Genomic DNA, 10,069 nt, shown 5'->3' with positions numbered 1-10,069 from the left:
TTTTTTTTTTTTTTTTTTTTTTTTTTTTTTTTTTTTTGTTACAAGGTGATTCTGTATCTCATTGTGGTGATTTCAAAGGCATAAATCACTTTAATTTTGAGCTCTTTGCCTGTAGCCTTTTGTACCTTTGAATACATTTTTCTTCTCCTTGAATGTCCTGTTTGTTTAGCAGTAGTCCTTCATTTTGAGTAGCTTGGGTCCAAGGGTAAACAAGCTATGTAAAGGTGGTCATAACCAAATTCATACTTTGTTCAAGGTGACTATAAAATTTTAAACCACTCCATCCTTTTTTGTTTCTTATTAAAACAGACTCATACATATAGTTGGTGTGGGAGGAGATGGAAAACATTCTGTCTTTCTAACCCTGAGCATTCCGGAGACTGTATTCTAAAGAAAATTGGGTTGAACCCACAGGGGTGTTTGAAAGGAAGGAGTTTAACTTAATTTTAGAGTGTGATGTAGTAACATCATAACAGAGGGTCACAGAATGTTGGGGGGTGGAAGGGACCTCTGGAGATCATCTAGTCCTACTCCCCTTGCTAAAGCACATTCACCTACAGCAGGTTGTACAGGATCTTTGTCTAGGTGGGTTTTGAACATCTCAAGAGGAGACTCCACACCCTCTCTGGGCAGCTGCTTCCAGGGCTCTGTTACCCTCAAAGGAAGTTTTTCCTTGTAGTAAGATGAACCCTCCTGTGTTTGTTTGTACCCATTAATCCTTGTGCTGTCACTTGGCACATTGGAAAGAGCCTGACTTATTGCACCAGAAATCTTTCTTGCTTATCCTGTATCCTTGGATTTTGATTGGAGATTTTACTACTTGAATTGTTGATTCACGTGTTTTTCTATCCCCTCTTTATGCAATTAAATGTACATCTCCCTTTGTTCTGGTCCTAAAGAAATTTTTTGGTCTTAAAGAAACAAAGATAATTAAGGTCAGGAGCAGATAAAATTGCTTCCCACATCTTTTTTTGGTGGAGGAGATTATGAGCTTTAAAAACACCCAGCAACAGCAAGGAGAAATAGAGAAGAAAGTAGTCTACCACCACAGTTCCTGCTTCACAGTCCAAATAGCTCCCTCACCTTTCAACTTGCTCAGCTTCAGCAAGACCATCAGGACCACAGCCATCAGTATTAAACCACGGCATCGGCTCAGTGGTGTTGTGTACTCAAAGCTAATTTAGGATAAGATGATTAGGGCCTAAGTGTTTGAATATGTAGTGATAATGGCTGATAGCGATTAAGAACTTAACCGCTGGCAATGTGTGGTCTTAATGAATGTCAGTCTAGTTAAGTGTGGTTATAAAGTTTGCAACTGGTCTTTTTTATCAGGTTTCCAAATCTTCCCATCACAGCTACCTTAAGCTTCACTGTGTCAAGCAGTAACTGCTTATCAGGACAGAAGCAATTGAAGCATCTCTGCGGGTTTTTATGTTTAAAGCCTAGAATTGGTTTTGCATAGTTAAGAAATTACAGGAATCGAAGGCTAGAGATTTGATTACCTGTTTTGAGGCAAAGAAATTGTGAACAGGTTTGTCAGAACCTGATGCCAGGGGATGTGTGCGTGTGTTTTGTGTGAATCTAGCTAGGAATCTGTAATGTGCTTACTGTAACTTGGCACTGCCATGCATAATTTATGTTCTGTAAGCCCTGCATCGAGTCACTTGCTTGTGAGCCTTTCTATTCTGTGATCCTAAGTCACAACAGCTTACTATGTTTTCCTGCTTTTCCTGTTTGCAATACAAGCTCCAAATTCACAGATTAGATCAAAGTAAAGATGAAAATAAATGTATTGAATAAATGTTGAGGCTTTTCCTTTTTTTTTTTTCAATAGTACACTGAATTGTTTTTATCTCAAAGGAGTAAAACATTTACTACAGAACATTTAGTGCCTGTTTTCAGTTCCTTTACTGTAGTCGCTTGAAGTAACTGAAGTGTTAATAAACTTTGTCTTCAATTTTTTTATTTCTAGATGGTGCAAAAGAATCACAGTTGCCCAATCAAGATCATCAGAATGGCTTCCTTCAACAAGAAAATAGAACATTCATTTTTTAGGATTATGTCTACAACATGAAGCATTTAACAGTAGCTGTCTTTGAGAACACTCATCTATGATGTGAAATGTCCTGATCCTGGGAAAAAAAAGAGATTCCATTAATTAAGTCTATAATTTTTAAATGCATTTTTATGACTAATTATATTTGCTTATACACAACTCAGATACAGGATTCATAAACCAGAGATTATTTTAACACATGCGCACATTTGTGTTTGTGCATTCAGTATACAAGATACATAATTTTAATCAAATTTTAAATAATCTTTTAAATTATCTATATTTATTAATAAATGAAGTCTTGGCAAGAAGAATTTGTCATCCATGGACATGAGTAAAGCTGAGTCCCCCGGAATGGATGATAATTTTGTATTGGGTAAAATCAATAACTTAAAAGTAGAGCAAGAGGAAGACAGTATTAACTGTACTCTAGAAAGAACGGATATAAAGACAGAACAAGATGATTTCAAACATGCAGACAGCAGCGATGAACAGGAAGACAAAGAAAAGAACTTCATTAACAACAACCCTGGCAAATATTTGTCGACAGAAAATGAAGATGATTATGGATCTCTTTTTTCTCAGTATAGTAATACGCTGTATGATGTAGCAATGGAAGCTGTGACACAAAGCCTCCTTTCTAGCAGAAACATAAGCTCCAGAAAAAAGTCACCTGCTTGGAACCATTTTTTTATATCTCCTAGAGACAGCACTAAAGCAATATGTATGTACTGTATGAAAGAATTTAGCAGGGGTAAAAACGAAAAGGACCTCAGTACAAGTTGTCTCATGAGACATGTGAGGAGAGCCCATCCCACTGTACTAATTCAAGAAAATGGAACTATGCCAGGTATATCCTCCTTTTCTTCGTCTACATTATTGCTGCCACCTCAATCTGCAGATGTTGGAGATCTGAGTTCTATGTTATCCCCCATAAAATTGGTAAAGAAAATGGCTTCTAAAATACCATCTCCAGATCGAATAATTGAGGAATCTGTTTCTATTGTTTCTTCTGAAGAAATATCAGATCTCTCAGTTTCTGAAAAGTGCAGCAAAGAGGAAATCATGGTCAGCTCATCTCCACAGCTACCCAACAACCAGTACGACGACACTGTTGAGAATGTAGCAGAAAAAACAGTTGTAATTCCAAAGAGCGCATCAGGTTCTAGAAGGAGATCTGCTGTCTGGAAACACTTTTATTTGTCACCTCTAGATAATTCTAAAGCTGTTTGCATCCACTGCATGAATGAATTCAGTAGAGGGAAAAATGGGAAAGACCTGGGAACAAGTTGTTTAATAAGACACATGTGGAGAGCCCATCGTTCCATTGTCCTGCAAGAGAATGGGGGTGGTACCAGCATACCACCTCTCTACACCACACCTCCAACTCTATTGCCTTCTTTACTACCATCAGATAGCGATCTGAATTCTGTCTCATCTTCTCCTGGAAAACTAATGAAAGAACCAACTTCTGTTTCTTCTTCTCCGGACAGAATCTCCGAGGAGATCCATACAAATCTGACTTCTGGAGATGCTCTAGTAGAAGACTCAATGCTGTCATCTTCTGATGATATAGGTGAAGTCTCCTTTGTTTCATCTCCTGAAAAACAGTGTGAGGGATTAGGTCCACTAATATTTGAACCTACTGCTGTGTTTCAGCAAAACAAAAGGATTATGAAAAGGCTTAAATCGGAAGTTTGGCACCACTTTTCACTGTCACCTGCAGACAGTCTAAAAGCAGTATGTAGATACTGCAGTTGCATGATAAGCCGTGGTAAGAAAGGAGATGTTGGCACAAGCTGCTTAATGAGACATCTATACAGACGCCATCCCGATGTAATTGGAAACCAAAAGAGCTTTCTTGATGTGAGTTTGGCAAATTCTCCTTACGCCACTTTGGCTTCTGCAGAATGTTCATCCTCAAAGTTGACTGACTTACCTACAATGGTTACACATGATAATCAAATTATATTTCCTGTTAATAGTAAGAAGACCTCAAAACTGTGGAATCACTTTTCAATTTGTTCTGCAGATTCAACAAAAGTAATATGTACACACTGTGGACGTATAATAAGTAGGGGGAAAAAGCCAACAAACTTAGGCACAAGTTGCCTTCTAAGACATTTGCAGCGGTTTCATAACAATGTGTTGAAAACTGATGTTCCAGAGACAGTATTATCCTCATCTACGGATAATCACATGCCACTGCGCACAGAAATACTAGGATCTTCAAATTTTGATGAAACCAATGACAAGTTTTGTGACTCTCACCCAGTTGCCAAAAAAATCACAAGTCTTGTAGCTGAAATGATTGCACTTGACCTTCAGCCATATTCTTTTGTAGACAACATTGGCTTTAACAGGCTGCTTGAATATTTACAACCTCAATATTCTTTACCTTCTCCATCTTACTTTTCTAGGACAGCAATTCCAGATATGTATGATAATGTAAAACAAATAATTATTTCACATCTTAAAGAAGCTGAAAGTGGAGTGATCCATTTTACGTCTGGAATATGGATGAGCAACCAAACACGAGAATATCTAACCCTGACTGCTCACTGGGTAACGTTTGAGTCTTCATTTCGACCACAGTGTGAGGATTACCATTGTTCAGCACTATTAAATGTATCGCAGATTGATTGCGACTACAATGGAATCAGTATTCAAAAACAGCTTGAGTACTGGTGGGAAACATGGATTACTTCCATTGGACTTCAGATTGGGATTACTGTTACTGATAATCAGAGTATAGAGAAAACTTTAAATGAAGGTGATCATTCAAGTGTACAATGTTTTAGTCACACGGTTAATGTAATTGTAAATGAGGCTATTAAAAGTCAGAGAATGGTTCAGAATTTGCTTAGTATTGCAAGAAAGATCTGTGAACGCGTCCATCGGTCAGCAAAAGCAAAAGAGAAGTTAGCTGAGTTGCAAAAAGAGTATGAATTGCCTCAGCATCAGCTAATACAAGATGTTCCATCCAAGTGGAATACATCATTTCATATGCTTGAACGTCTTATTGAACAGAAAAGAGCCATTGATGAAATGTCGATAGAGTGCAGCTTTCGGGAGCTCATAAGTTGTGATCAGTGGGAAGTCATGCAGTCGGTGTGTCATGCTCTCAAACCTTTCGAAGCTGCAAGTAGGGAGATGAGTACACACATGTCTACTCTAAGCCAAGTGATTCCAATGATTCATATACTTAACAGAAAAATAGAAATGCTATTTGAGGAAACTATGGGCATAGATACTATGCTGAAATCCTTGAAAGAAGCTATGGTGAGTAGATTGTCCTCCACGCTTCATGATCCAAGGTACATTTTTGCTACGCTTCTGGATCCCCGGTATAAAACATCCTTATTTACAGAAGAGGAGGCTGAACAATATAAACAAGACTTAATCAGGGAGCTGGAAATAATGAGTTCTACCTCAGATGATGATAAACCTGTTTCCAATGGATGTGATATAGGTTCACCATCTACAAATTCCTATGGGGAAGATAATCTTTGGTCACTCATGGGTGACATGAAGAAAACAAAAGACCTGAAAGAGAGAGCAAAGTTACCAGAGGAAATGGTGCTTTCTTACTTGGAGGAAGAAGTGCTTGAGCATAACTGTGATCCTCTAACTTACTGGAACTTTAAAAAGTCATCTTGGCCAGTACTGTCAAAATTGGCTGTCAGGTTCTTGGGTTGCCCACCAAGCATTGTTCCTTCAGAGAGATTGTTTAATACATCCAATGAAAGCAACAACTTTAGTCAGTCAAGGTTAACGATTGAACACTTTGAAAAGCTTATCTTTTTGAAAGTGAATCTTCCTTTAATATACTTCCAGTATTGAAACTAATGAACAAACTGCTAGATTAAATCTATTGTTGCTCACTGGATATTAACTATCTATAACTTGGATTTTTTAAATTGCTCCAGTAGGGGCCATGTATGACATCTAATCAGTGACTATAATTCCAAATTTTAGGATCATTTTTTTCAGCTTTCAATATGTCTACATGTGCCTTATTCATAGTACTTCAGGCCAGATATTGTATATATGTTTTTTAAAAGTTCACACTAGAGATAGCCTGTCTCGTCAAATTATACAAAATTATGTAGGTTTTAATCCATAATTGTAAATGAACTTTAAAAAAGCTCAGTCATTTGTTTTAATAGAATGGCAAAAAAAAAAAAAAAAAAAAGATGTAAACAGTTCTATTCTGTAGTTTTTTATTCAATTACTATGTAAAAACCATAAACCAGGTACTGTATTTTAGTTGAACATTGCTTTAATTGCAAGAAAACAGGTTTTGTAGTTGTCAAGAGAAAGCTGTACGTGAAAGATGGGGTTCAAGCTGTCTTTTTATCATGCGGTGTTTTTAACTGCAAGCCCTAAAGTACTTACAGGATTAAGAAGAGTTATTGAGAAAGATGTGTTTACAGGAGACTGTTGACTTAATATCTGAAAATAAATCTTAAATTTAAGATGATATGGAATGTCAGTTATACAGCAATCGGTAATAAAACTCCCCACTCTGGATTCTCCTGTTCAGGTTTTACATTTTAACTGAACTACAGAAATATTCTGGGTATTTATAAAAGCTCTTTGGAAGTCTTATCAAAGTTTGTGAATTAATGCTTGTTATTTAATGCCATGTACAAAAAAGGCAAGAAACTTACCATGATGACCCTAATGTCATTCTGAAGCCTTTCCTAATCTTTAGTGCATCGAAACTATAAGGTCCCTTTTGTAAAAATTGAGCCCTTACTCCTAATGTAATTTCAGTTGTGTAGAACAGCCTTTCTTAAAGCTCTTAGTACAGAAATAACTGATCTTCTGGTTTTCAGTAATAGCCTTATGGGTATGGTGCACTGCTTAGAACTTTATGTAGTAGGGTTGATTCTTAACTGTTGGTGTCCATCAGGCAAATGGGATATAGAGCCCTTAAAATTTCAAATAAGATGGAAAAAATAGCCAGCATTTTAATTTGAAAGGAATGTTCTCCATGGTTTAACTCTAGAAAGATTCATCTTTTCATTTCAGTTTTCATTGAATACTTTTTGGGAAACAAGTCATTTGCCTATGACCTTTTAGAAAAGTTGTAGCTTTGTTAAAATACTGTACCTATGCCTAATCTAATTTTGCATTTACTATGTTTTAGTGTATTTATAAATGGTGAACTCAGTTTCTGAAATTAAACATTTTATTTGCAATTTTCCAGTGGTAGTCAAAACTGCCTTTTATTTTTCAGATGGATTTAAGGCAACAATTAAATGAAATTTCATACAATTGTAGTCATAAATATACCACCGAACATGGTATGTGAAAAGATGGGTTTTCCATTTAGCTCTTTGGATTTGAGCCTGGATTCTGGTTCTTTTCATTTCAAAAAAGCTGTTTTAATCTCAGGAAAATCTGTTGAATTATTTCCAGGTGGCTTTGATTTCCATGTGCTGTTTCTCTAAAACATTTTATGGTTTCAGGTATTTCAATTGTTATTCCATCAGTTACATTTACACCCATACTATTTAAGTAAATTACTATATAGTGTCCTTGGGAAAAACTAATACTGCATTTTGCCTGCAGTATTTTAAAAGACAATTTTTACTTCTGTCAACAGTCAGCATTTCTTTGTTTTTCTAGGGTTAAATAAGAATAGCACATGTTTTTTCTGCAGTAATAAAACTATTTGTTCTCGTTTATATATAGCTGGAAGTAGGTGAATTTGAATGGTTACTGGTTAATTATTATCTCAATTTTTTCCCTACATTTTAACTGTGAATATAACCTTGACCCTTGTAAAGGAGATTTTTAATCTCTCCAAACCAGTGGAGAGGGAAGTAGAGCATGAAGAAAAAATTTTTTTCTTTTTAAACAAGTGATATAATTTTCACTCAAGGCTTGAATGTAAATTAAGCCTATGGCTTAAAGAATTGTGGAGTCACATCATACCAGGAGTGTTGATAGTGAACAAGCTTACCTGAAAACCACAGTTCTCTGGAAGCAAGCATCGTGGCTCCTCTGAAAGCAGTCTTTGCTGTAGCTCCTGTCTAATTCCCTGTGTGGAAAGTTGTAGTGATGGCATTTTGTAGCCCCAAATTTGCATCTTTATACTCATATGGATAATTAATTGTATAGTCATGCTTTTTGTCAAAACTTTTCCTGAGCACAAGAACTAGTCACTATTTTTAAAAGTAAACTTTTATCAGTTAGTCTACTTTATTTGTACCTGCAATTTTCTTTTTCTTTTTGTTTTTTTTCTTTCCCTTGGTTTGGTTTGGTTTTTTGAAGGGCTTTGCTCTTAAGACTGCACTGTTTCAGTGTCAGCTTGGTTAAGAATCAATTATAGGCTTATGTTAGAATTTTTTGGAAGATAATACACAGGCACAAAATGCCTTAAAATTGAAATACTTAAAATAAAAATAGGAGAAACTGAGAACACAAGGTTGCTGGTTTTGGTTGTAAGCCCTGATCCTTCTGTAGGAGTTATGGGAGCATCTCCTTCTTCAGTTCAGGCACTGCTGCCTGTGAGAAAAGAAGGACTTCAAGAGAAGGGCTGAAAGCTGTCATTGAAGCAGTGAGGTAAGTTACTGAGAGGGTGGGGTTTGTGTTGGGTTTACTTTATTTTTTTTAATATAAATTCTCAGTGATTGCTAGGACTTTAATTTTTTTCCAACCTTTCTCATCTTTGTAATGGATAGGAACCCCTGCTATTTTTACATCGCTTTCCTTCAGACTAATAAAGCATAAGCTGTAAACAGTGGGAGTTTTCACTGAGCTGAGTTTGTGCTGCACCAATCCCTGTGGCAGCAGACATTCCCTAATGCATAATGATATGGTGACCCTGAAACAGTGATACTTAAACTGATAGTTTCAGTACATTAGCAACTTTAGAAATAAATTTAGTAAGCAGACATTTTTTGGTCTTAGCATAGAAAGTAAATGTAGATGATACTAAAGATGATACTTGGTGGCATCATAAACATCTTACAGCTTTTGCTTCTTTTAAGAGTAGGCAGGTGTGACAACTATATAGCAAGAAATATTTTGTAGTAATAAAGGTAGGAAGGGCAAGCAGTAGAGATCTGCAACAGCCTTTTCAAGGACCTCAAGTCTTGTGAAGCGTATATGATGGAAAGTATCTATTGAGATCTATATTATGCTCCAGAAACCTGCGATAATGCTTCCTCCACATTTGCAACTTTATATTTGGCCTCTTTCCCTACCCATCAAGTCCAAGTGAAGGAAACATGTTTGCAGAATTTGGCAAGTGAGCATTTACTAGGAATACTCACAGCTTCTTGTTGCTCCCCAAAAGAAGCTTCTGAGTTTATAAAGAACTGAAATCTCAATCTAGAGCAGTTTCAATACCAGCATAAGGATGTAATTGATTAAATATAGATATAGAATTCAAACTCAAAGTAAATGTTTACTGCTGCTGAGATCTCTCCCTTAAAGTAGCTTTTTTCCTGCCACTATTCAGAGCTGACCATATTAAATTTTCATTTAAGTATCTCCAAACATGGGAAAAATATATAGTATACAGTTAACAAATAACACTTTCTAGTTAGAGATTATTTAGATTTTATAAAGTAAGCATTTTATTCTTTTACAAATATATTCATCTTTTGTTTCATTCTTAGCAACAAGAAAAAGTGATTCTTTACCTTGGTTTTCTTGCAAAGCTGCCCCAAAAGTGCTTTGATTCATAAAATGACTAGGCCAGCCAGAAATAGTAACTACAGCCATGTCCCCAACTCAGGTATCAACTTGGGTTCTAAGGGCTGGATCGAGCCCTAAGCATTCCCAACTTTTTTGGTTTTTTTTTAATTAAATCTATAATTAGATTTAATTATAAGCAATTCCTTCTTCCAGCTTCTTAAATTGACAGTTTTAAAGGGAAAGGTGGACTCCATTTCAGGCAGCATTTTTACCTTATTCTTGGCACAAATTCACACAAATGAAGCCTTGGTACAGAACCAAGGGCAGCTGCAGCTGAAATAAAGCAGAATTGGTGAA

The 10,069-nt window shown here is 36.2% G+C and overlaps 1 protein-coding gene across 4 annotated transcripts in view; it reads left to right on the top strand.

Moving 5' to 3' along the window:
* ZBED4 (zinc finger BED-type containing 4) overlaps nt 1-8,808 on the top strand; it is a 26,007-nt gene extending 17,199 nt beyond the window's left edge. For all 4 annotated transcript variants that reach the window (XM_017811421.1, XM_017811419.1, XM_017811423.1 and 1 more), the window contains one exon: nt 1,973-8,808. In XM_017811421.1, the coding sequence (XP_017666910.1) occupies nt 2,381-5,899 (3,519 nt within the window). In that variant the 5' untranslated portion in view covers nt 1,973-2,380 and the 3' untranslated portion in view covers nt 5,900-8,808. The remainder of the gene's footprint in view (nt 1-1,972) is intronic.
* The last annotated feature ends 1,261 nt before the right edge of the window (nt 8,809-10,069 follow it).

Source organism: Lepidothrix coronata, unplaced genomic scaffold, assembly GCF_001604755.1.
Source record: "Lepidothrix coronata isolate B3197 unplaced genomic scaffold, Lepidothrix_coronata-1.0 Scaffold32, whole genome shotgun sequence".
NCBI lineage: Eukaryota > Metazoa > Chordata > Aves > Passeriformes > Pipridae > Lepidothrix > Lepidothrix coronata.
Note: the sequence above shows the minus strand (reverse complement) of the source record. Positions and strands in the feature narration are given on the sequence as shown.